The 27,175-nt window shown below is 49.8% G+C and overlaps 1 protein-coding gene across 1 annotated transcript in view; it reads left to right on the top strand.

Annotated features, from left to right (window-relative positions):
- Positions 1-211: 211 nt before the first annotated feature.
- LOC122209466 overlaps positions 212-27,175 on the top strand; it is a 91,540-nt gene continuing 64,576 nt past the window's right edge. Inside the window, exons 1-2 of the mRNA XM_042921335.1 lie at positions 212-253; positions 316-730. Of these exons, the coding sequence (XP_042777269.1) occupies positions 212-253; positions 316-730 (457 nt within the window). The remainder of the gene's footprint in view (positions 254-315; positions 731-27,175) is intronic.

Below are 27,175 nucleotides of genomic sequence, written 5' to 3'. Positions count from 1 at the left end.
AAAAGAAATGAAAAAGAGAAAAAAGAAAATTGAATAGCTGGACCAGCGAATAGACTGAAATGCGATTGAAATTACTTTGGTTTCCCCTAGAAGTCAAACTATGAAGCACTGTATAGTCCGTAAATTAAGCAGGCGGAGAGACTTGTGTTCCTGAAGAACGAGGTTGGCCTGGTTGGGCGGGGCTTAGTGCAACGGCTCCGTTCTCCACTAGATGGCGCTGCCCAGCTTACCGGGTTGGAGTGTTGTGATGCTTGTAGGTGTGTGTGCGCATGCGCAGGAATAGTGAGCATGGCGTCGCGCAACTACCCAGTGTAGCAGTGTAGCTGCTCTCCCCGGCCAGCAGTCACGCTCGCGTCCTTTGTCTCGGGCTTCCTCCGCTCCCACTTTTACGCTGTCCGTGACCAAGCCGTCAGGTTGCCGGGCGGCACCTCCCTCCTGAGTTTTATCTCCGTCGCGGCTGTGCTTCCCGACTCCTCACTTCGGAGGGACCGCGGCTGGGACCCGCTCAGATCCTCTGCGGGAGGGTCTCCCCGAGCAGTGGCCGGGTGCCGGCCTCCCCCGGGAACGTTCGCTGGACTCTGCTGCTGCCGTCGCCAGAGACTGCGGCTGGGCGCCAGCCCGCCCCAGAGAAGGTTCACGCGATCGTGTAGAGGCAGCGTTGGAGGGATCATGCAAAATCACATCACGCATCCGGCACCAGGCTTCGCCTTTCCCACCAGAGCAGCACCAGGTAACGAGCTGCGGAGTTTCAGACTCTGCGATTCCCTGTTTAGAGTGTCTTAATGGAATTTAAACCCTCTCCTTGCTCCTTTCTCCCTTTTTAGTTCAGTCTCCGCGGCTGTTTCCACTTTTCTTGTCTCTCCAGCTGCTTTGGAGGGGGTGATTTTCCGAACTCGCCCGCTGTCTCCGTCCTCTCTCTGCACAAGCAGAAACAACTCCTGCCCTCTGCAGCTTGTCTCTCCCCCAGTTTACCTCTCCGCGCCACGTACGTGCTGAGTTCTGTGGTTCAGGTTGTGCAAACTGTTGTGTTAATCCTCAAATCAGTGTTCTAGTGTGCAGGATGGTGTAGTGTTGATCTGGCTGTAGTTCATGGATGTGTGATGCAAAAAAAAACTTCCATGCTGTTCTGCTGTCTTGGCTTCTCAAAGCGATTGCTTTGTCTGGGATTTGGCTCTTGATCCTCCTGGATATCAGGATGAGGATGATCCAGGACTGGAGTATGGCTATGGGGTTAGGGGGCTATGGCTGGGAAGTGTCAGAAAGAGTAGAAGTGTGTGACTGTGGGCCGGGAATATGATGTGCATGTAAGATGCAAGGAGGAGGGGGTTGCCTGGGTGGCTCGGTCGGTTAAGCATCTGACTCTTGACTTCATTTTAGGTCATGATCTCATGGTTTGTGTGGGGCCTGTTTGGGATTCTTGCTCACACATACTTTCTCTTTCAAAAATAAGTAAACATTTAAAAAAGATGCAAGGAGGAGGGAATCAATGCACATATGCCCAGCTTTGCAGTGAGAGAGCCTTCCGGAGAAGATAAGATAAGATTGTCCCAGACACTGCAAACTAGAGGTCCACACAGAAAATCTTGCCTGCAGCCATCTTGTTTGGACCACTGTTTTATTAATAATATTTTCGTTTTGTTACCGATAACTTAAAATGGGGGAGGTTTCCTTTAGAATTCTGGATTTCGGACTTCTCTTCAAAATTTAGTTGCTCTGATAGCCTTTGGCCAGAATTCCCACCAGCAATAACCACCTGTTACTGAGTAGCCTCTGACTCCTTTAGACAGATGGGGTATGCCCCCCTCACCCCCTATTTTGCCTTGATGTCCACTTGGAGGGCTTTAGCATTTTTTGTTACTAACCTGGTGTTGGGAGGTATTTGAGTTCAAGACTCCATGTGTTATTTCTTCTGTGTGGTTACCTTCACTCCTTTGCCAGGTATGTAGTCTGGGCTCCTTTCCTCACTGGGCACTTGGACCTCAGCTGGCCTGTTTTTCAGCATCACACCCACCCCAGGCTGCATCTGACTCCTCTCACCTGCCCGTTGTGGCAGGTACTGCTGGGCATTTTGCCCAGCAAATATTCCCCCATCTTCGTCGTCGTTGTTGGAAGAAGAGGCGATGTGTTCAGCCTCTGGAGAGGAGCCTCAACTGGTTCAAATTATTTGTGGAAATCTTTCATTTGCCTGGGATTGGTGTAGGAGTGGGCATGTGACTCAGTTTTGGCCAGTGAGATCTAAGGAGAAGTCGACTAGGAGATTCCAGCAAAGATTTTTCTCCTTCATAAAAGAAAGATTCCTTTCTTTTGGAAAGCTGTCATGTGGAGAGGTGATACTTGGAACTTAGGCAGCCATCTTGTGACCATGAGGCAAGGGCTCATTCTCATACTGAGAATAACAGAAGTCAGGGAGATTCAGGGGCCCTCCTGATTCACTGAAGTGCTTAACCAATCTGTAGGCCTCCTTATTACGGGCTTTTTGTTTGGAAGCCCCAAATGCACGTATCGTTTAAGACACTGTGGGACTTTGAGGAGTATCAGTTAAAGCCAGAAATATTTCTCACCAGGTAGATTGTAAGCTGTATGAAAACAGGGCCATGTCTGTTTGTCCACTGGTGTATAAGCTCAACGTGGTGTCTAGCACATTGCTGGTACCCTAGAAGTATTGGCTGAAGGGATGAATTAATCCGTTTCAGACATTTCAAACTAATGAGACATGAAGAAGGCAGAAACATCCCCTTTATGTGCTCCGTATGTGTTCAGGTATGTAATCTATTTGAATAAAATTCAGGTAGTCATTTCAGAGTAGTCCTGTGAAGTGAGTAACATAGTTGACTTCATTTCACAGGTGAGAGTTTTGGGACTCAGTACTTGGAGAAATACCTTGCCTGTATTCCACGCTATGGCCACAGCTGGGGAATATAGTGGAGTCGGGGTGATTTGAGTCCGGAAGCTGTACTCTGTGGACTCTGGCCCATGTGCTAAGCTCCGCTGCCTGCCATCCTCAAGGGAAGGCATAATGTCTGCAGCAAATGAGGTAGCTTCTACAGGTTTTGTCTTGCAAAATACAACAGATGACAGAACTATCCGGCAGGACTTGGTTCCCCTGAGCCCTGATTCACCAGATGCTATTTTTGGGCCATTTATGAGTAGAGCCACAAAATTTGGCCTCACAGAACCTGACAGTTAGGAGGGAATTTTGGCTTCCATCCTTCTCAGCTGCCAGCCTAGGAACCCACGCTGTGGTAGTTAGAACGTGGACCGTGGAGACCAACCGGCTTGATTTCAGATTCCGGCTTTGCCACTCACAAGCCGTGTGACCTTGGGCATTCAAAGTCAGCCCTTGGAGCCTTGGTTTCATCTCCTATAAAAGCAGGGTGGTCGGGGTGCCTGGGTGGCTCAGTCAGTTAAGCATCTGCCTCTTGGTTTCAGCTCAGGTCATGATCTCACAATTTGTGAGTTCAGGTCCCGTGTCGGGCTCTGGGCTAACAGCACGGAGCCTGCTTGAGATTTCTCTCTCTCTCTGCTCCTCCATGGCTTGTTCTCTCTGTCAGTCTCTCTGTCTCTCAAAATAAATAAATAAACATAAAAAAAAGGCAGAGTGGTCATAATGAGATAGAATGTGTGTCGTGCTTTGCACCATACCTAGCACATAGTAGGCACTTAACAGACATAAATTTCTGTGTGCCCCACCGTTCCATCACAGTTCTGAGGTCAAGTGTAAGCATATTTTCACATTTATAAAAGTGATCGCATTTTACATATAAGGCAGATGCAAAGGATGTGGAAAATTCTGTTGAAGATTTCATAACCCTTCTTTCTAGGTTCTCTGCCAGAGAAATAAGCCTCAGTTCACCCCACTGTAAAAGAGAATGAACTAAAACCACCTTGCACCCAATGCACAGTAAAGCCGAGAAATTCTACGACTTAATTAAAAGCTGTAGAATGTCTTCCTATCTGCAGATGAATGACATTTAAATAGAGACTAGCATTCAGTGACTTCATTGCCTGCTTAGGTAACATGCCCCCAAACAGCATGCCTTAGTAATCACTGTACACTTTTCTTAAATACCCTGTTTACGGATTGTCTTATACCCGGATAACACACGTAGGTAATTTTATATTTATGGGTAAGTGCTCTTCGCTGACAACTTGAACGTCTAAATCAGGCAACACAAAATCAGGTAATTGCAGAGAAACATTTGTCGTCTGGCATGTGCCATCTCCAGGTAAATAGCATAATTATGCGGTATCTGTTTGGAATCAATCAAAGGTGGGTGTCCTGATGTTTATCAGTTATGTTTCCGTCATCCTCTCTTTTTTAAAAATCGAAATTCAAATTTACCTTAAGGAATGGCTTCTAGCTTTGACAGCTGTCATCAAATGTCCATGCCTTTGCTTTCAAAGCTTGATGTTCTTGGAGCCTGTGGGTATACATGAGCATGTTTCACCGAAGTAGCTAAAGACTACTTTAAAAAAGTGGTTTACTGCTTCCGATTCTGTGTCTCCCTCTCTCTCAGCCCCTCCCCCGTTCATGCTCTGCCTCTCTCTGTCTCAAAAATAAATAAACGTTAAAAAAATAAAAATAAAAATAAAAAAGTGGTTTAAAAAAGACTATCCAGCACGATTTTGTGTCTCTCTCCTTCTGATAACAGATCTGGCCAATGAGATGGACATACGCCTCAGGTCTGACCGGTCACCGAGCTCTGGTCCTCAGGCATCATCAGTGATTGGTTCAGTGGGTGGGCATGTGACCTTAGCACAGCCAATGAGCATTCTTCCCTGGATTTGATGTATAGATACTGCAGGAGAGACACTCTTGTTTTTGGCTGGACGTATAAAGGGGGATGTAAGTTGTAGACCCTGGCAGTTAGCTTTTCCCCCACCGTGTAGAGAAGACCTGTCTGTAGTGGAAGGTAAGGAAGCTAAGGAGAGAAGAGGGAAATGATAAATTGATGGGGGAAGGAGAGAGAGAGGGAGAGGGAGAGGGAGGGAAGAGAGAGATAATGGAGAGGGAGAGGTTTTGGCGGTGTTAAGTCCAGGTCAGTCCTACTGCCTGGGGCCTCATCCCTGTAAGTCTGCTTTTCATTCTTTCCAAAGTATCTTCTCCAAGCCACAGGAACCAATAAATTCTCTTTCCCTGAGAATGGTGTGAATTTAGTTTTGGCCCCATTTCCTGCAACAAAAGGAAGTCGTATCTTCTCCCACAAATTTCCCTGGCCAGTTTGACGGTGAGAGGACCCTCCCCCCACAGTGCTCCCTGGGGGTGATCTGCTCTGAGCCCAGTGATTCAGGGTTATTTTCTCAGGGTCCCTGGCCATCCCTAGGGATAGAGACTGGAGAACAGAAATGTGGCCACTGGACCAATTTGGAGTAAGGCCATTTCTTTCCTTACAAGTTTTGCTGCGCTGTATCAAGGGCCTCGCACGTTTTCCTGCCCTTTGATTCAGTAACTCCAATTCTTGGTTTTTATTCTGGAAACAATACAAAATGGAGTGAAGGTTTGTTTATAACAGTGCAGGGCAAGGCCCTATCGTGTGGCATACAGCATTTAGCTTGTCCTGTGAAGAATTTGAAATGATATTGTATATCGTATCAAATATGCTATATTTGTATATTTGTATATGATATATGTATATCATATTATATATGCCACAGTGTTGAATGAAAAAAGTAGGATAGAGGAATTGCGAAAAATACTATGTACATTATGTAAAGAGCCCTAAGTCCAGACCTGGAAGGAAACCTGCTATTATTTGTTGGTGGCTGAGTGGCAGGATTGAAAGGCATAATGTTGTCTGGTTTCCTTAAATTTTTCGTCGCCACTCAAACTTCCTATAATGATTAGGTGTTACTTTTGTAATCAGAAAAAGGAAATAAAGCAAAGTACAACAAAGCAGAATGAACCCTGGCTTGGCCATGCTCTACCTTTTCCTCTTTGGTTCAGCAGACACGTGTGACTGCTTGCACTTTGGGTTGGAAATGGGATCTAGGAGAGCAAATATGCTCTGTGACCTTTCCACAAGCTCCTTGACATTTCTCTTCCTGGGCCTTTCGCCTGTAAGTTGGGATATGAATTCCTGCGTGATTGCCATTCAGAAACCTAAGGAGTGTGAGATGGGCCGTCGATGAAATACTGAGCACGAAGGGACTGATTTCGGGAGCTACTTTGGTGGAAGTAACGTGTAAGCAGAAAGCTCCTTGGGCCGAGCAAGTGGGGACACATTTCCAGGATGCGTCTTGAGGATGATGTCAGAACATCCCCCCGGTATACAGCATGCTGGTTGCACATACAGGGCGTGAGCGGAGACAGAGGCTTCAGATTCACAGACAGGGCATGAGCGGAGGACAGAGGGTTCAGATGGGAGAGGATGGTGGGATTGTGGAGCCATTCCCAGCCTGGTCAGGTGCTCAGCAATTTGGTCTCCCGTTCATGCAGCAAACACTCACTAGACTGTCTGCTCCCTACCAGGGATGTGGCCTGGCACCAGGTGGCACAGGAGTGAACCAGTCATCCCTCCTCGGGGCTGACAGAGGGACACAGCTCTGTAGAAAACATTTGATCAGACCAGCGCTGCCTAACAGAAATATAAAATGGGCTACAAATGTAATTTTACATAATTATAGAATTACATAATTCTGTGTAACTTAAAATCTCCTTAGACACATGAAAAAAGAAAAAAGAAACAGACGAAATAAATTCCGTAATGTGTTTTATTCAGCTTGATAGATCCAAAATATTATCCCTTCCACGTGGAATTGACATAAAAACATTATCTTTCATTTTTTTGTGTGTTTTTAAAATAGGCATTTTTTTTTTAAGAGTAGTTTTGGGTTCATGGTATTGTTCAGGGGAAGATGGAGAGATTCCCCACATACGCCGCCCCCACGCGGGCATGGCCTCCTCCACTGTCAGCATCCCCATCTGTGTGAGACGTCTGTCATAATTGATGAATCTACTCGGACACATCATAGTCCTCCAAAGTCCGTAATTTAGGTTCGTTCTCGGTATTGTACATTCTGTGCTCACTGTTCTGTTGGACAAATGTATAAAAAATGACCTGTTTTCATCATTACGGTACCATACGGAGTAGTTTCACTGCCCTAAAAATCCTCTGTGCTCCTGTCTGTCCCTCTCTTAACCCCTGGCAACCGGTGATGTTTTTATTCTTTCCACAGTTTTGCCTTTTCTAGAAAGTCACATGGTTGGAATCATCAAGTACGTTACCTTTTCAGACTGGCTTCTTTCACTTAGTGATGTGCATCTAGGTTTCTTCCATGTCCTTTTGTGGCCTTTCATTCTTATTTGTACTAAACCATCCAAAGCCCGTGTGCATTTTATAGGTGAAGCCCATCTCAGTTTGGAAAAGCCACATTTCCAGGGCTTGTGAGCCACATGTGGCCAATGGCACTGCAGGACTGGAGGGTCCTCAGTGTCTCCTCCGAGCGTTGGCTGCTGTGATGGCCACGCACTCAGAACTAAGAGCACAAGCCAGGTGCCACTGTCGAGTTGCCGAGGGTCGTGCAAGAGGGTGTTGGCCCCTGGGGGCCTAGGTGGGAAGGTTGGCCATGGCTCCTGCAGAACGGGAAGTGCTGAGTGTGTGGATAAGGAATTGTGGGCAGTGGCCAAACTGACCTAAGAGGACTTGCTGCCTCACCAGACACGTTGATGAATTTCTGACCAAGGGAGGTTGCACAGGGAATCTCAGCTTCCACCTGACAGGCAGAATACTCTGAACTAATGATTTGGGACTGATCCCTTCGCCGTATGAAATTGGAAAGGAGGGATTGTACTTGCTGATCTTTGGTAGACAGACTAAACTCTCCCCAAAGAGGTTCATGTTGTAATCCCTGAAGCCTGTGAATACGTCACCTTACATGGCAAAAAGGACCTCGTAGGTGTGATTAAGACAAGGGTCTTGAAATAGGAAGATGCTTCTGGGTGATCTGAGTGGCCCCGTGTGATCACAGGGGTCCTTATAAGAAGAAGGTAGGAGGGTCAGAGTCAGAGAACGAGACGTGATGAGGGTGGCAGATGTGACGGGGTGGGGAGGGAAGAAGGGAGGAAAAGAGAGAGGGGGACATTTGAAGATGCTACACTACAGCCCTGAAGACAGAGGAAGGGTCTGTGAGCCCAGGAGTTCAGGCACCTCGACATGCAGGACAAAGCAGGGAAGCAGACCCCCCCAGAGCCTCCAGAAGGATCGTGGTTCTGTCAGTACCTTGGCTTCAGTGCAGTGGGACTCACTTCCCATTTCTCACCACCAGAGCTGTAATACATTTGTGTTGCTCTAAGCCACCAAGCCTGTGGTCATCTGTTACAGCGTCTCCAGGACACTAATATGCTGAGCAAGCCTTTGAAAGATGGAGCGTGGGGGGGGGGGGGGTCCTCAGGAAGCCTGGGAATTCATGGGAAGAAATGGCAAGGCTTTATTTGCTAATTCTATCTCCTTCTGAGGTGACCGAGGTGGGTTTTCTGAAAAAGAGAGCCTCCAGAATTGGAACAGATGAAAGAAAGTATGTCCAGTGGCTGGGGAGGGGTCTGGGTTTCCAGGTGGAGCGAGGGGGTGAGTCTGGGGGGAATGCCGTAGGTGGTGAAGACCAGTGACCCTGTCATGATGTCCCCACTGAGGTGAAAACTGAAAGCCGTAATAGCCTGTGTGGCCGGGCTTGTGGTCCCTGCAGAGGACACTCCTGGCCGTGCTCCTGGAAGCTTGTCTGGGCGTCAGCATCCAGGGATTCATTGAACTGGGTTCAATGGAGTCTTTTTTTAAACCTATTTTTGAAACATTTTAAAAAATGTTTACTTTTGAGAGAGAAAGAACACGATCAGGGGAAGAGAGAGAGAGAGAGGGAGAGAGAATATGAATCTGAAGCAGGCTCTGTGCTGTCATCGCAAAGCCCTGTGTGGGGCTCGAACCCACGAACTGCGAGATCATGACCCAAGCTGAAGTCAGACGCTCAACCCACTGAGCACCCCGGAGCCCCTCAACAGGAGTCTTAAAGCAGGAAGAGCAGTGCAGACTCCGAAACCCACATCTGTGGCGGGTCCCCGCCCCTCTTCCGCTTTCCAGGCACCAGGTAACGGGAGAATTTCCCACGAAGAGAGAGGACAGAACCCCTGGCAACTTCACCTCTCGCTCCCTTGGCAAACGGGAGCTCAGAGCCTGATTCAGTTTGATTTGGAAGAAATAAATTTTTGTGACTGTTTTGCCCCTGAGGGTTGTGGAGCATTTTGAAACGGATTTTGACATTATTTTCTGCCTGCCAAGCTTCTGTCTTGATAACCTGACGCCAGGAGAGTTAGAAAGGGCATCCCTGTACTCTGCTCACAGCTCTTGCCAGCAGCACTCGGAAAAGCGCTGGATTCATTGGAGGGACTCGGGGCGTCTGAACCAGCATTTAAAGAGGAAAAGGGATGTATTGTGGTGAGAAGATGGCCTCCTCTGAAGGGGCTTTGAAGTCGGAGTCTAGCACCTCCCCCCAGCCTCCTGCACTTCCTGGTGTGTGGCCTTGGGCAAATCATACCACCTCTCTGAGCTTCTGTTTTGTTTTCTTGCACAGAATAGATGTAGTAAGCTCTACTGTGCTGCATCAGGTGCCCTGGGAAAGAGTCTGAGGTAGGGATTTGCGTGCAGGTTTACTGGAGAACGTTCTAGAAGTCTGCACTTGCTGAGGAGTACGGGTGGTTGATGGGGCAGAGGGAGGAGCTCAACCGTTAGGCAGTTGCAGAAGCCACAACACCACCAGCTACCTGGAGCAGGGTTGCCCCGCAGGCTTGTCCCTCCAGGAGGCAGGACGGTGGGGTGCCGTGGGGCCAGGCACCTGGGTGACGTCACCCCCCAGGGAGGAAACGTGTGACCTTGGGGAGGCCGGTCCCTTCCACCTGGGAAAGAACTTGGCCGAGAGCTGCCAGCCTGCACTACTCGTGGGAGAGGGAAGAATGAGCGGCCTGGCCCCGAAGGAGAGAGATGTGGGGCACAGGACAGCATTTGCTACAAGTACCAACCTCCAGCGGGAGGGTCAGATGCACGGTATGTGATTGGCATAGAGCGTGGCACATGCTAGGGTCTCAATAAATGGTGGTCGATGATACTGCTCTGATTATGATGATTATTCCCGCATCAAGAGTGTTCATGAAGACGCTAATTGATAAAGGTGCGTTCCAAGCAGCCCTGAGGTCTGGGAGATTGAGAGGAAATGATAATCCTCAGAGAGTTCACTGGCCTTTGCAAAGCCTCTCATCACCGTGGAGCTGACTAACAGTAGATTTGCTTCTGGAAAAAGCCTGGAGTCTGCAAACAAAGGAAGCCTTGCTCTCTGGAAGGAGAAAGCCAGAAAGGAGCAGAGGATTCAACAAAGCCGTTTTGCATTTGAACAGCCCTGGTTTGTGCTTCTCTGGAGGCGAGAACCCTCCGCAACCCACCGGAAGGTGCTGTTTGGCTTTCCTTGTGGCACTTCAGCTCTGCGGCCTGGTCCTCGCTAGGTCTGTGCTGCCTGGGGCTTGACAGGTTGGTCCCAGCCTGAACTCCGTGAAGCCTGGAGCAGGAGCCTGTGCTCAACACTCTGAATTTACACAGGATGCCTTGAGGCCCCCACAGCAGCCTTCCTCTCTCAATCTTGACCCCTCGGGGGCAGCCTTGATCCTCCCTGGAAAAAGTGCTGGGTCAGCAGGAGACGCAAAGAAGTCTGCCAGAGCCACTAGGAGTTTGTCCTCAAAGCCACTGCCTTGTCGCCTCCCCCAGGGATGTGAGGGCTGGCTCTGAGCTCCAGGAGGGTTCACCTTATGGGTTTACTTTGTCATTTTATCCCCAGGATTATCATGGGGATTGGCACATCAGAGCAGCTCAGTGAATGTTTATTACATGAACAAATGAACCAGTGAATGAGTGAGTGAATGAATGAATGAATGAATGAATGAATTCCTCCCCAGAAGGTACTAGAAGGCCCAGAGTCACCCTCCTGATTTTGGGTCCTGGGAAGGTGAGCGTATAGCCAAGCATGGAGCTAGGACTGTCCATGTATATTATCTCCCAGTGCTTTACTTGCCTGAATGCCCGGCCCCGTGGGGTTGTGTGTCTTCTGGGGTCTCCCTTATGTGAGGTCCGGTAGTGATGGACGGGCAGTCTGCAACAAGCCAGAGGCTTTATGCATCCCTCTGCCCCGAGGCCCTCCCTCCTGCTCACTCCTTCTCACTTACATAGCCCGGAATCATCCTGGGCCCAGCACAGATTTGCCTCCCCAGGGAGTCCTCCCCTCAGGCCCCCATAGCCCCTGGGCCTCTCTTGACTTTCCAGCCCACACCCATCTGTGGGTTCTTTGAGGAGGGACTGACTTGATTGATCGTGAAGGTTCAGCACCCCCAGGGGACCCTAATGGAGCAGGTACCCTGTAAAAGGTTTTAATTTTTGTTTTTAGAAATGTATGAATGAGGTCAGAATGGTGTTAGAAAATCCTTAACCTGGGAAGTGTTCTGGAAAGGCAGGGGTCATGGACATTCCCAGAGGTACAAGTTGTTCAGAACACCACCCTGGAGGGACTGGGGTCTGGGGAAGGCAGGGGGTCTGTGAATCACACTTTGAGGAGTTCAGCACCAGTACTGCAAAAGCAATTTAAAAAAAGGTCTTTTCTGGCTCCTACTTTTTGAACTTAGAGAGTGAGTGGAAACTGTTTCTTAGGCAGGATCAAATAGACCATCTTCCCAAACGTATTGCATTTGATACTAGATAGCAAGAAGCAGAGCGGATTCCTTCCCAGGAGAGTTGAGGCTGCTTATGATAAACAGTCTGTTGCTGGGGTGAGTGGGAGGGGGAGGTCACGGCAGAGAAAGGAGGGAAGACGCAGCCAGCAGTTAGCAAGGGGAGACGAGAAGCGGAGAGAGGTCAGGGACGTCCCAGAGTTGTATAGTTTCTTCCAAACCTGGAGTGGGGTGGCATTTATGTGTGATAGCATAACTTTTTTTTTTAAGTTTTATTTTTATTTGAGAGAGAGAGAAAGTAGGGGAGGGACAGAGAGAGAGAGGGAGACAGAACCCAAGCAGGCCCTGCACTGCCAGCACAGAGCCCGATGTAGGGCTTGAACTCACAAACCACCAGATCACGATTGGAGCTGAAGTCGAGTGGGGCGCGTAACTGACTGAGCCTCCCAGGTGCCCCATGTGATTGCGTAATGGAGCAGTGTCAATACTGTACTCACGGGCACGGCTGCAGAGACATAGCACGCACAGTTCACCCTGCCTCGTCTTGACCCATGACTGCTTCCCGTTTCTGTTATTTGCACTGGCATCTGCGGGGATGGGAGTTTCTGGGCAGTTCGTATGGTGGCTAGCTCAAGGTCTGTGCAGCCCAGCTTCCAGCGTGCTTTAACCCTATGCGTGTGCTTGGTGCAGCCTCTCGGTAAACCGGGAAGTCATGACCACGGTCCTCTCTCTCAGCCCTGCCCTTTGCCCAAAGAAGGAGAAACGAACTTTGTTCAGAACACACGGCGGATGGCACAGCTCCCGTGGCGGGCATCGCCGATGGACCCTGGCGTGAGCCTGGTAGCCTTGACCCCTGGTCCGGGCGGTCACTACGAAGCAAACGGAGATGAAAGCTGTCTGCCTTCTTCTGGACCGAGAGCAAGGCCCTGTTGCCCGGCAGGGGAGTTCGCATCCTGCCCCTGTGCGGTCACCTGTCTGGCATTGAGTCTCTCTCTCCCGTCGTGGCCAGAGGCTGCTGTTGTGGACTCTACCCACTAGATGCCAGTAGTGGTCCCCGTCACTCTTGTGTCCATCAGAAATCTCTCCAGACGTTGCCCGATGTCCCGGAAGGGTTAGTTAGGCAAATTTGCCCCTGCTTGGAGCTCTGCTCTGGAACGAGTTCTCCCTGGCCGTGAACCCCCTGCCGTCTGTGCTATGAACATGCTTCAGGGCTGGTGCCTTTCACGGCGCAGCGGCCAGGCTGACTGAAAGTGCTAACCAGCTGATGCCCATTCCTGATTTAGAACCCGTCGTGAGCTTCCTGCTGCCCTCAGGACGAGCTCTGGAGCTACGCCTCGTCCTTGGGGGCCCCTTCACTCTACAGCATCATCTTGGACCACTCTCTTCCCGCATCACATGGGATGGCACAGGTCACAGGTGCTTCTTGGGGGACTGCAACAGCGAGGGCCACAGATGCTAGCCTGGGACCTGCTGCTGCCGAGGCGGGGGTCCCAGTCCCTGTGCATGCTGATGGCTTCCTCTGACCCCGTGGGGTGCTCTGGGGCCCCCTGCTGGGCATCCTGGGCCTGCGCCCTGGGCAGGCACACGTGCCAGAGAGTGAATATGCCCGAGTGATCCTCAGTGGGCGAGGGATGGGGGTTGGCGGGTAAGTGGCCCGTGTCCTTGCCGGTCAGTGGGATCATTCGGATGCATTTTTCAGTCTCCGGCGGATGGATCCCCAGGTGCCCGTTGCAGGTCCTGCACGATTGCTCTCCCTGTTGGTTTCTCCTTGTCCCACCTCACTCTTCACTGCCTGGCCGAAGCTCCCTACCACCCCCAATAAAGAGTTTGCACCCAGGTCCTGTCTCGGGCTTGAGTTGTACATTCATGACTGAAGGGTGTCGAACGCGGAGCATAATGTGGACACAACCCAGCCCACCCCTGTGGCTTGTGAGCAGTGGCTTTTTAGGATCCCCAGCTGTCCTGAGAATGGCCTCAGCCATCTCCCATGGGACTCTCGGGGCATGGAGCCCTGCCTGAGCCGCTTCCAAAAACACTGAGGGGAGTTGTAGAAGGGAAGGCAGGCAGGTGTGGTGGGAAGGGAGAGTGTTGGCTGTGAGCCCTGCCCTGGCTGTCTTCTGTGATTTGGGGCAAGTGACTTCTCTTGCCCCAATTTTCTACTCTCGAGGACCATCACAGGATTTGTCATCTGGACAGGGGCACAGGGGGTATGAGGGGGACGCTCTCGGTAACTATGCCAGAACCATGGGCATGCGCCAGGATGTGGGATCCTCTGCCTCGTCTGCTAAGCAGGGATAATAACGCTTCCATTGGGGGACCCAGATTAAGACCTATGTGACTATGTTAATCTTTGCACACAGTACAAGACACGACACCATTATCACCTCATTCGACAGATGAATAAACTGACACCAAGGGGAGTTCACTGACTGGCTTAGGGTCCAGAACTTGCTCATGTGCAGGTACACGTTTGGTGCCCTTGACCATGATGTCACAATGGAGGGGTGGTGCTGCTGGCGTTGCTGGCCTGGTAGCCCCCGTTCTCCAAGTTCCGCACCATGCTTGACATCATCTCGTGTGTCCTCACCACCACCCGGGGAGGCGAGACGTGACTGTTCTCTCCACCCGCAGACCCAACCTCCACACTTGCCTGCTTCAGTTTCTGAGATGCGCTCCCCCCACCCCCGCACTCCCAGTGTGCTGGGGTTAGAGGCTCCCACAGGACCTGCCTGGGTGGGCCTGGAGCCTCCTGGCTGTTCTCAGGTCTCCTGGGAATCGTGGAGGAGCCATCCCTCACTGAGCTCATGGATGGGCTGAGTCTACATCATGCTCAGCCATCAGCGTCCTTTAAATATGAACGTATAAATTGAGCCTCTTAGTTTCAAGGTGGTAAAACTATTTGTTTAAAATAGCTTCTGCTCAGCGCATCCTCACGGATAAACATAAATAAATCATACCACTTTTCCATGAATTATGCATTAAATACATATCTGTAAAGCTTCCCCGTCAATGGTAGGGCTTTGAACATATGGGCTTTTAATTGGACACTAAATCAATTTTCCTATCTCCATTGATGGAATTTAAAAAACACTCCTAGCTTTATTTCAAACGTCTGTCCTTGTTACATGATAAAAAAATAAAACCCTCCCCCCAAACCCCTGTCGTCTGGATCCTGCTGCTTATGCTTATTTGCCATAATTCAGATTTCAGCCCGGGTACCTGTGATAGAGAGATTAAAACGGTTCTCGGTGAGCAGAGCAGTCAGATAGCATCGTCTGAGAGGCGGAAAAGCTATCGGATTAGTGAGCGGTGCGCACGCGGGGTGTGAGCAGAGGAGCCGTGCTGGAGGGTTTCCGGATGGGGAGAGAAGGAAGAAGCGCTCAGAGGTGGGGACGGAGGGAGAGGCGCCTGCATGCTGGGGGAGGTGAAATTGTCCCGTCTCTGCCACCTTCTTCAACTCTGTCAGGTCATTTTATTGGTTCCTTCATTCCGTGAGGCACTGGCTCCGTTCCACAGGTGAGAAGACTCAGACTCCAGGAAGGTCATGGGGTTTTGTCCAAGGTCGTACCAAGTGACAAAGCCAGGGTTGCGCCCGCAGTGGTTCTGACTCCCGGGCGCTTGCTCTGTCTCGAGTGAGGAGGCCTTGACGGTCCATTTTGTGAGATCCTGTTGGAGCCACGTTCCCTGATAGATGCCAGTGTATCACTGCTGAATGAGTTGTAGGGGGTTGATGAGTAAGAATCTGCCATGTGCTATAGTTTCTCAGGGGTCTCTGGGATAAGATAGAAGACTTTATATCTTGTGAGGAAGTGAGCTCCATGTCAGTGGAGGAAATCAAGGACAGCCCTCTGGGATATTCTCAAGTGAACACGGAAGTCCCTATAAGTGCGTGAACAGTAGTAGTTTAGGCTCTGTGTACCACCATGAGGGAGAAGGAGCTCTCTTTGGGTCCCTTCAATTCAGAGACCATCCCCCATCATTTAGGACATGTGTCCCATGCACCTTCATCCTCGGGCAGTGACAGGAACGTGAAGAACAAGCTTGAGAGTTGACATGGTAGATAAAGGCTTGGCTGTGACTTCCAGCCATGTGACTGCAGGCAAGTTCCTGTGCATCTCCAAGACTCAATTTTTAACCTGTAAAATGGGGAGATAAAAGTACTTACCATCTCTTATGACACATACATTATGTGTATCCCCAAATTCATATGTTGAAGTCTGAACCTCCCAGGACCTCGGATTGTGACTGTGTAGAGATGGGGACTTTGAAGAGCTAATTAAGGTTGGGACGCCTGGGTGGCTCAGTCAGTTAAGCAGCTGACTTCGGCTCAGGTCATGATCTTGTGGTTTGTGGGTTCAAGCCCCGCATCGGGCTCTGTGCTGACAGCTCAGAGCCTGGAACCTGCTCCAAGTTCTGTGTCTCCTTCTCTTTCGGCCCCGCTCATGTGCTCGCTTTCTCCATCTCTCAAAAATAAACACTAACAAAATTTTAAAGAGCTAATTAAGGTTAAACAAGGTCAGATGGGTGGGCCCTCATCCAGTCTGGCTGGTGTCCTGTAAGAGGAGGAAATTTGGACACAGTAGGAACAAGGGAGGCACACATACAGAGAACAACTCTGTGAGCTCACAGCGAGAAGATGGCCATCTGCAAGCCAAGGAGACAGGCCTCAGGAGCACCTTGACCTTGGACTTCCTGTCTCTAGAGCTTGAGAACAGAAATTTCTGTTGTTTAGGCCACCACAGTATGAGATTTGTGAAGGCAGTCTCAGAAGACTAATAGGCCACCTCCAGGGGTTGTTATGGGAATTCAGTAGGTCTGGGTACATACGACCCTGTCCCGGGGAGGCCCAGAGAGGTAGAGAGAGTATTTGGCGGTCACACAGCTGGTGAGTGGCTGAGTTCTGACTCTGAGCCCCTCAGGCCCTGAGTCCTTCCGCTGTCCCCCTGTATGCATGCCTATTGCTTCACTGCTGCTTGCTCTGGCCTCCTAGTTGCTCCCAGGTAGCTTTGAGGACTCCTCTGCCCTAAGGGTGGCGGCTCCTGGAAGTGGCTGGCAGGCAGGTGCTCCCGGAGGGACCGGCCTAGAAGGGCCCCGATGCTTATTTCCTCGTTATTTTGATTCTGAGTTCCTGCAAATTGAGGATTCACCAGCGTGAGGATTGGGCAGTTTTCTGGCCTCCTGTAACGTACGTTCCCTGAGCCGCTCCTTTCGAGACAGTTATGTGAGGTCTTCGGATTCCTCCCGCGGGTGGGCTGAGGAAGTCTGACAGCACAGCTTCCCATTCAGATGCGTCTTTCATCCCTGGCGTGGACTCCCCGAAACAGAAGGGGAACACAAGCGAAAAGAGGAGTTGCATCTTAGACCAGAGCTGGGGTCCTGCGGTGCAGATCTTCCGTGCAAAAAGCATGCATCCAGGCCGCCTTGATGTGCTCTTCCAAATCCTGTTCTCCTAAATCCTCACCCTGACCCTCGGACACGGGCACTGAGGAATCTCAGGCTCACAGTGGGGACATGAAATGTCCCAGGTGAACAGGCCAAGAGGTAAATGGCTGCTTTCCTGGTCTGGCACTTACTAAGATGTAGCCTTATCTTGTATTTAACTGTTTTGGAGAGGCAGCAGAGTGTAGAGGTTAAAAGGACAAGCCTTTTGGGGCGCCTGGGTGGCTCAGTCGGTTAAGCGTCCAGCTTCGGCTCAGGTCACGTCTCACGGTTCGTGGGTTCAAGCCCGGCGTCGGGCTCTGTGCTGACAGCTCGGAGCCTGGGGCCTGCGTCCGATTCTCTGTCTCCCTCTCTGTCTGCCCCTCCCCGCTCATGCTGTCTCTCTCTTTCTCTCTCTCAAAAATAAATAAACATTAAAAAAAAGTAAAAAAAAAGGACAAGCCTTTTGAATTGGAGAGAAGTGGGTTTGAGTTCTGGCTCTTCCTCTTAACTATGTAACCTATGAGCTACATGAACTCTCTGAGCTGGTTTCCTTTTCTGTAAAATGGGGATAAAAAGAGAACTTAACTCACAGAGTTCTTTGGGGGAGCATGCTGTATTTAAAGTAGGCAGAGCAGTTCTGCACAGCGCGAATGCTTAGGGGAGCTTAGCCCGCCTCGTTTACGTGGGTACTGCCGATCTGTGTTGGCGCGGGCATGAAAAACGCTGAGTCGGACGCCCAGTCTCAGTTCTGTGGTCACAGATTCTAGCTGTGTGGCTGTGAGCAAGACGCTCACATTGTCCGGTCCCCTTTTTATTTAAATTCTGTCCGGTAGGGTACTGATTTCGGCTCTACTTGCTCAGCAGGAGATTGGAGGGGGCTCCGAGGGCACCGAGCGCCTGGGGCAGCTCCCAGCAGCCAGGAGAGGGTTCATACAAGTGTGTGGGATGACTGATGAATCACGTAACTTGACATGAACATTTCTGAAACATGTAGGGGAAGGAAGAGTAGAGGAATTGTAAGGAAGAAGAGGTCATCTCTTTGTGCGTCTGAGGGTGGGGGCTTAGAGTCAGACCTGGAGGCGGATGGTTTGGCTGGAATCCCCAGGGAGCCGTTTTCCAAGCTGAGTCCTTGGATACATTGCATCACCTCACTGGGACTTGATTTCCCCAGTTCTAAGAGTAAGGCTGCTGTAATAAGACAGTAACTGTGAGGTGCGTAGCACGGGGCCCGGAGCACCTGCTGGGCGCTGTGCTGTTACTTTCACCACCGTCATGGGTGCCGCGCGCTGTGCTGGGGGTGTACTTTGGAAACTAGCGTTTATGAGGGAGTGATTTTTTATTCATATTTTATGGAATCCTGTAGCGACCCAAGAGGGAGAAGCTGTGAGTATGCTCTGTGTGTTTACAGATGAGGATGTAAGGCTCAGAGGGATGAAGTGACAGACCCGAAGATGGGCAAGTAGGAAGTGGGGGAGACTCACTCTGGTCCTGGCTCTGACTCCAAAGACCTTGGGCCCCGTTCCTCAGTGCAAGGACAGGAGCTGAGGAAAAGGAGGGGCAGAGAGGGGGGACCAGAACGGCCCACGCAAAGGCAGCTGCCGGGGCCAGTCTTGTGTCACAGTGGCAGAGACTTCAGTTGCTCTGAACAACTGCCAGATCTGTGATATTTTAAATGCTTTCCTTTTTTAAAAGAGTTTATCAAGACTTGAACAACTTCCTGACCTTGGGAAGGCTCCTACAAACTGTTGGGAGCACAGCCTGGGAGGGACATCTCTGGTCTTCAAGCCTCAGTTGGAATTCCGGAGATAAGGCGGTCCTCGGTGTTGGCCCATCAAGCGATGTCTTCCTTTATTGACCACCTGCCCAGTTACTCACCTGGACCCCACCGTCCTCCTGGTCCGGCTGTCAGCTCTCTGCATGTCATTCCAGCTTGTGCGGTGTCCTTTTTGGTTACTGTGGTCTTTTCAACATCCCAATATAAAGAGTAGGTACAGGCCAAGGGCCAGGTTGTGGTTTTATGGGCTTTTTCCTTGACAGCCTGTCCATGACTGGATCCACTCAGGGCATTCTGACAGCACCATGAGCTGACTTCCGAGTCCCTTGAATCAAGCCAGTTGTTTTGATTTTTTCTCTCATAACTTGTGCATCGAGATTTAAATGGCTGAGGGCTGTGCCCATAAGGCACTATAACATTACGGTACAGTTTGCCGTGACAGTCTCTTTTAGATGCATGTTTGAAAGGCATGAAAAAACCCCCACATTTCCCCGTTTTCCTTCAGAAATGTGTACAGAAAATGTTCCTGCATCAAAAAGTCTGAAAAAAAGGATTTAAAATCTCTGCGTTCATTTCCAAGAGACTACCCTGAGCCACGAGAGTTCAAGTGCTGTGTCACCGCCTGCGTGCACTGGGCTCCCTAGGGGAGAGGGACTTCAGCAGCATCTATGCTGCAGCTGCTTTGTGCGGGGACCTGGGCGAGCGCTGTGAGGGTATTTATAATCCCCAATTCGCCGTGGGGAGATTGGATTTTGGAGAGGGAAAGTGACTTGCCCTAGGTCACGCAGCTGGAGATAAAGGACGCATACTTGAACCCAGATGCAGAAGTAATGTTTCTCTGAGCTGAAAAGAACTGGCCGGGTGGCCAGCTGAGTGGGCACTGGGGTAAGGGCTCCGGCGTCCTAGTCGGCGGTGGCCTCGGGAGAGTAATGTACAGAGATGCAGCTGGTTAGCTCCGAGTGGGGAGCTGAACTGAGCTCCCAGAGACAGTTCTGAACTGCACGGGCAGTCCCTGGCACCGGGTGCTGTCTAGGAGAGCTGCCCTGGTGTGGACGGATAGGGTACCGCAAATCCTGTTCCTGGCCAGTGGTGATGGCTGTGGGGGAAGCCTCATCTGGTCCACTCTTGCACAGGGGCAAAGGCACCGTGCTCCCAGCGGCTCACCTCGCATCCCCTGTGCGCAGTCCCTTACAGTTCCAGGAGCCACGGTCTCCCCTGCTGGAGCAGTCCTCGCGTCCCTCTGGCTGACCTCCATTCGGCCAGGACAAGGGCTGGAGATGTGTGGTGTCCTCTTTCAATTGGGAACTGGTTCTAAAAGCTGTGAGCGGGTAGCAGGGGAAAGGGAGAGATTCGTTGCTTTCCTGCATGGTATATAAATCCTGAGTAGCTTGGGGTGCTGCCACAGGATGCTGGAGGAGAACACAAGTGTCCTCAGCACGTATGTTTGGGAGACACAAGTATGGGAGCAGCTAAGGCTGTTCTGGGCCTAGACAACTCCGTTGGAGGGTGATATATACTGTCAGATGGTTGTTTTGTGTGTGTGTTTTGAGATAGAAGTGGGGAGGCCAGAGGGAGAGAGAGAGAATCTTAAGCAGGCTTTTTGGGGAGCCCAAAGCAGGGCTCGATCCCATGACCCTGGGATCATGACCTGAGCCGAAATCAAGAGTCGGATGCTCTGGGGTATGTATGTATGTATGTGTATGTGTGTGCATATGTGTGTGTATATATATATATATATATATATATATATACACATACATATGTATATGTATATGTAATGGAATATTACTCAGCCATCAAAATGAATGAAATCTTGCCATTTGCAACTATGTGGATGGAACTAGAGGGTATTATGCTAAGTGAAATAAGTCAAAGAAAGACAAATACCATATGTCTTCACTCATGTGGAATTAGAGATACAAAACAGATGAACATAAGGGAAGGGAAGCAAAAATAAGATAAAAGCAGAGAGGGAGACAAACCATAGGGAGACTCTTAAATACAGAGAACAAACTGAGGGTTGCTGGTGGGGTGTTGAGTGGAAGGATGGGCTAAATGGGGGACGGGCATTAAGGAGGGCACTTGTTGGAATGAGCACTGGGTGTTGTATATAAGTGATGAATCACTAAATTCTGTTCCTGAAATCATTATTTCACTATATATTAACTAACTTGGATTTAAAAAATAAATAAATAACAATAACAAAAATAATTGGATGCTCAACCGACTGAGCCACCCAGGTGCCCCTTGTCCGATGTTTTAAAAACAAGACAAGGATTTGAGCTGTAGCCTTAAGGAGACAAGTATCAAATTGTTCCCACCTCTCTTGTTGTTGACTTGATTTTTTTTATTGGATGTAAGTTTTTTGGTAACAGGATTTGGGGGCATGGGGAGACATTTTGAGACGATAAGTCAAAGTGGATCAGAGGTCTTTTCTGAAATCTTTGTAGAAATTTGCATAGTGTGTGGTTAAGAGTTTAGCTTCTGGCATCAGAAGACCTGGTCTGGAATCCCTGCTTTTCCACTCACCAGCCATGAATCCTTGGGCCAAATACTTAATTGCTTTTGGCCTCAGTGATCTCATCTCTAAAATGGGTATAATGGCACATAGCTTCTGTGATAAATACAAGAAGGAAGAAAGACGTGTTAAATGCTTGGTTTAGCACCTAGCATATGGTAAAGTGGGCATTAGATGTCAGCTATTGTTTTTTTTTTAAGCTTATTTATTTGTTTTGATGGTGGAGGGGAAGGGCAGATAGAGAGAGAGAGAGAGAGAGGGAGAGGGAGAGGAAGAGGAGGGGGAGAGTGAATCCCAAGCAGGCTCTACCCTGATAGCACAGACATGGGGCTTGATCCCACAAACAGTGAGATGATAACCTGAGCCAAAACCAAGGATCAGACACTGAACTGACTGAGCCTCCTGGGGCGCCCCCTAGCTATTGTTATTTTTGGTACTTTCAAGAACTCAGGTTTGGAGTCCAGACAGATCTGTGCTCCAGTAAAGCCTTGTCATTTGCTTGTCAGTGGAAAGGCAAGTTAATAGCCCACTCTGAACCTCAACCCCCCTGCTTATAAAATAACAACAACGATAAATATGTAACTTGCAGGCCTCTTGTGAATTTCAATGAAAGGCAGAGCTCATCACATGCTCAGAAATCCGCTTGAAGCTTGGAAGCACTAAATACCTAGTTGGTACTGTTTCCCTTGGACCCTTGGTCTTGCTGGAGAAGGGGCACCGTCTGTGCCCCTGGTTTAGGAAGTTCTGAAGGCCAGTACACGGGCAGAAGATAGGAAGGTGACTCGGTGCTCTGGGCACTGTCTGAAGAGCCCCAGAGGCCTGGGCGGTCCGGGGTCCTTGTGGTAGCAGGGATGACAGCGTCTTTGGAGCACAGAGCCTGGTCCCTTCGCGCACACACCTCAGTGGGGCCCTGGGAACTGGGGGGGAGGGTCATGGTCTGAGGCACAGAGCTGGTGTGTGGGCGGGGGGCAGCTGCCCACCTTCCTGGCATTTTCCAGACACTGCAGCCCAAGAGTCACCTTTCAGAGAGAGGAGGATCCCACCCGGGAGTGGACAGTCAGTCCCGTTGAGGAGAGCAAAGCATCACGTAAATATAGACTGGGCTTTTAGGAGCTTCCCGCCAGCTGTGTTGGATAAAGACACATGACGGAGGGGTTTATGGTGTCTTTAAGGGGCGTGGACCCAACAGGCATGCTCCAGTGCAGTTATTTATGAAATACCCTTGAGGATTTGGTCTTTACAGCTGAACATCTGAGCGGCACTCAGGGTGCTGGTAAGGTGCGTGTGTGCGCGTGAGTGTGCGTGCACAAGCACAGTGATTTTCAATTCCTGCTCTCTGGAGCCTCTCTTCTCTTGGCAGGAGTCCTCAGGGGCCACTTGGCAGATGGCTGCTGGTCCTTCTCTGCAAAGAGCTGTCAGTCTCGAGGCAGCTCAGGTCTGACAGTGTCTCTCACAAGGGTCCTCCTGCCATCTCAGGGCAGTCGGATCTAGGAGGCTCCAGAGAAAAATTTAAAAAACGAGAAACAGACCCAGACTCACTGAAGGTTCTTCATCTGACATGCTTCCAGAAACCACCAAAGTGGCTTCTGCCACGACGGTAATCACAGCACCAATAATGTTTGCTGCACAGTGGAGCTCCCCCTGAATCACAGGGCCACCCTGATACAGGAGGTTCGATTACCTCGGGGCTGAGCATGTTGGAGTCGAGTGCCTTCATCGAGGAAGGTGTCTGCCCCGCACGAGTTCGGGGACACTGGAAGGGAAGACAGATTTAAACGAGTTGGTGGAAGAGGGCAGGGCGGCAACTTTAATAAACAAAACAAAATCTCATAGAATGGGGTGCTGAGGCCAGGGGTCTGAGATCCCTGGAGGGTGAATGGCTTTACAGCAGTAGTGATGGTGATTATTCACTCGTCTGTTCACTCAGAAAAGCACGTGTTGGAAACCTGCTTTGTGCCAGGTTCTGTCCTCAGCCCTGGGGTTGCAGGCGTGTCCTGACCTTCAGGGTCTAGCAGGGGAGGCAGTCAGTCACCAAATGATCTCACCGACGGATGTAATTATGGAGAAGTTCGTGGTGCTCTGACTGCACACAAGGGAGCCGAGTCTCGGTTGGGAGTTTAAGGGAAGCGATATTTAAGGTGAGCGTTTACTAGAACCCTATCACCACCGTGTCTTTGTCCCCCTCCCGCTCCCCCTCCTTCCTGCTTTACAGATGAGGACACCCAGCATTGGAAATGTTAGTCTTACCACGAGGGTGCAGATAGTTAGCCACGAGGTAGGCAATGATGAATCCTTATTAAAGCACATTTGCATTATTTATTTACGTTTATGGCATAACATTTCAGAAAGTCCGTGGTGTTTCCCACTGGGATGTACCTTCTGGGGGGCAGGACTTCTGTCTGTTTTGCCCACTGATTGATTCAAAGACTCTGAGTGACGCCCAGGTACATAGGAAGACTCACAAACGAATGAATGTTGAACGAATGGATGAGGAACCTCCCTCCCTGACTTGGTGTGTGCCGGTGGAGGCCAGGGGTGCTAGTGAATGTCCTGCGTGTACAGGGGGCTCCCAACGACAAAGAATCATCTGGCTCAGGATGTCAGCATTGCTGGGCTTGGGCAGCTCTCTAGAGAGATTCCTTGTTTTTCCCGACCCATGAGGAGGCGCTCTCCCATCAGGATTTCCTCTGTGTCTGCAGGAGACTTGGAGAGTGCCCGGGGAACAGTCCCTGCATCCTAGCTCGGGTGTTTCTGCCTCTCTGCTCCCAGAGAAGTCAGTGGTGCGGAGACAAGGGTGGATGATAACACGGACAGAGAAGGTTTCTGGAGGAAATCAAGGGCTCACTGGGGGCTTTTTCAGACTGACCCATTACTGATCCATTTCTTCCTCTTGTCTCTGCATAGAGGGGCAGATATAAGCCACATTTATTGGGATGGAGCTGGGTGAGATTTGACGTGCAAAGAATCGTATTTTGTGGGCAGCTCTTGGGGACAAGACTAGCTCAGAATTTATGCCAACTTGGAGACTTGGGTGAACTACTACGAGATAAAACTAGACAGTCTACAGCTGGTCATCGTGTGAGGTCTAGGGACGTTATCTTTGTTTGGTGTTGTAGAATTCCGTCCCCACGTTTTGATGTGCTAATGATTTCTTAAACCAGTGTTAGTTCATCTCTATGTGCCAGGTATTATGTTGGGGCTTTGTCACAGCAATCCTAATTAATCTGGATATCAGCTGATGAGGCAGACACCGTCACTGCCTTCACTTTACAGATGAGGAGTCTGGGCCATAGGGTAGGAAAGCAGTTTCTCCAAGGTCAATGGATAATAACTTGCAGAGCTGAGATTTAAACCCGGTCCTGATTCACTCCAGTGACTAAACTTTACTGGCTGGCTAAGGGCCGGCCGCATGTGGGCCTTGAATATTTTTGTTTGACTATTAATTTTTTTTTAAAGAAATTATTTTTGGGGCACCTGGGTGGCTCAGTCGGTTGGGTGACCAACTTAAGCTCAGGTCATGATCTCGCGGTTTGTGAGTTCGAGCCCCGCGTCGGGCTCTGTGCTGATGGCTCAGAGCCTGGAGCCTGCTTCGGCTTCTGTGTCTCCTCTTCTCTCTACCCCTCTCCTGCTCACGCTCTGTCTCTCTCTCTCTCTCTCTCTCTCTCAGTAGTAAATAAACGTTAAAAAAATTAAAAAAAGATTATTTTCTAAAAGTTAAAAAATTGAAGATTTTACAAAAATCTGGCCTCTTAACTCATCCTAAAAAAATACAAATATCTGCTAACGCTGCATTTTCCCACCTGGCAATGCTTGGCCGACACTAAGCCGCCCTCTGCAGCGTGCTGCTGTCACTCATTTATGTAACCAGCTTGGCACCTGCAGGTCCTGGGATTTCAACCTTTGGTCAAAACCACAGTGGCACGTAGATGGAGTTAGAGAAGAGGGAACAATGCCCGCATGTGTTACGAACTAATTCCCTCTGGATCCTCTGTCTGTGGGCAGCATGACCCAATCTGACCTTGAACTTGACCAACTCCTTGGGCTAAAAGGATGGGAGACTTCATTGCCCATCACGGTGACTTAGGATGTGTAGAGAAGGCAGGGGTCAGGACCTCCTTAGAAGCCAGTGAAAAGGCTCAGGCATTCTCTTCAAGTCTTCCTTCAGCTTTTAAAAAGTCCTGAGTTTCAGAATTCTTCCCGGTATTTTTAAGCTGGATGTCAGGTCTGGGGCAACCCTTTGAGTATCACAGCCACAATTCTGGTGCAAAGCCAGGTAAAGAGCCCCCTGTCCCCAGCCCGTTGGCAGAGTTCTGACGTAAGCCTTATTTATGTCTCTGTGTCCTACAGGTTACAATAGTATTGTCTTTCCTGTACATAGTGTGTAATTTGTGTTAAGTCACTGTGTGTGCCTTTTAGTCCTTGGGGAGCAGAAGGACAAAGGAACAAACCTTACACAAATATTACAGGACATACATCTCTACCCTTCCTGCACTTAACATGGCGTTTGGCTCACTCTCAGGGGAACGTTTTTACATACTGTCATCAGGGATTCAATGTGGCTGCCAGTTAAAGGCCATAAACTCACAGCTGGATGACGATGATGGCGGTGACGATGACAATGAGATCGCACTCCCACCGAGAGCACCTGTTATGTGTTGTGTTGGATGCTTTCTACGCATCATCTTCAAACCTCATAACAAACCTCAGCAGTTGGTCTTACTGTTTACACTTTGCAAGTGAGGAAACTGAGGCTCCGAGAGTTTACAGGCCTGGGGTCAGAAGCGTGCGCGTGCGAGAGAGTCATAGTTGTTATCCACATGTGGTTTTATTTGCTTCCAAAAGCTTCCAGCCTACCACATATGTAAATTCTCCGGCAATTTAAATTAAACTATCTGGGCTGCCCAAGAGTACAATTTGGAAGAGTTCTGTCTACCTCATTTCCTAATTATCCAGTGAAAATCTGAGTCCAGGAGACTTCACGCATTCATCATTGTATAAGGTTTGGGCAGCTTCATGAAGCGTAGGCTTAAGAACTCATTTGGAATGAACATGGTGAATTAGGGAGCTCATGAGTGGTGGTAGGCCACTTCCCCCGTGCCCCCCCCCCCCCACCGGGGTCACCCCTGACAACATGTGAGCCCCTCCCCTCCGACAGCACCTTAATTAGGTAAAGCCCAGAGAATGCGTTCCGAAAACTGCTAGATGGCTTAGTGGCAGCTCTGTATTAAGAAATGTTAACCTTTTATTCAGAGGAGCTCAATTAACACGAGTCAACCAGTGGTTAATAATAATAATAAAATGGAATGATCGCTGAATGAAAGGCTTTTATTTTCATTTCACAGAAATACTTTGTTAAATGTGAAGAGGTTTTGCTTTATCTTTAGTTGAAGAGTGAGGAAATGCCCTGAGTGTATCTCTTAAGATGATAGGGAAGGGGAGTGGGGGAGGGCACTTCCTGAAATCTTTGCTCTGAGGCTCAGGATGGAAACAGGTGCTAACTGGATCCTTCTTCCTCTCTGTTTCCTTCTCCTTGTCTGTTTCTGCATCACCACACGTTGCCCTCTCTCTCCAGGGCTTGGGGCATGACCACACACAAGGAGTCTTGGCTCCCGGATGCTCAACGGAACGTCAGAGGCTTGGAGTAGCAAGATCTAAAGAGACAGAACAAAAGAATAAGGGACTTTGCTCAGTCCCACATGAGTCAGGAGCAGAACTGAGATGGAGAGAGCTAGAGACCATGGGCAGGCAAGGTGCCCTCTGACCCAGG

The sequence above is a fragment of the Panthera leo genome, chromosome E3 (genome assembly GCF_018350215.1).
Source record: "Panthera leo isolate Ple1 chromosome E3, P.leo_Ple1_pat1.1, whole genome shotgun sequence".
Taxonomy (NCBI): Eukaryota; Metazoa; Chordata; class Mammalia; order Carnivora; family Felidae; genus Panthera; species Panthera leo.
This window is presented reverse-complemented; position numbering and strand designations above follow the sequence as displayed.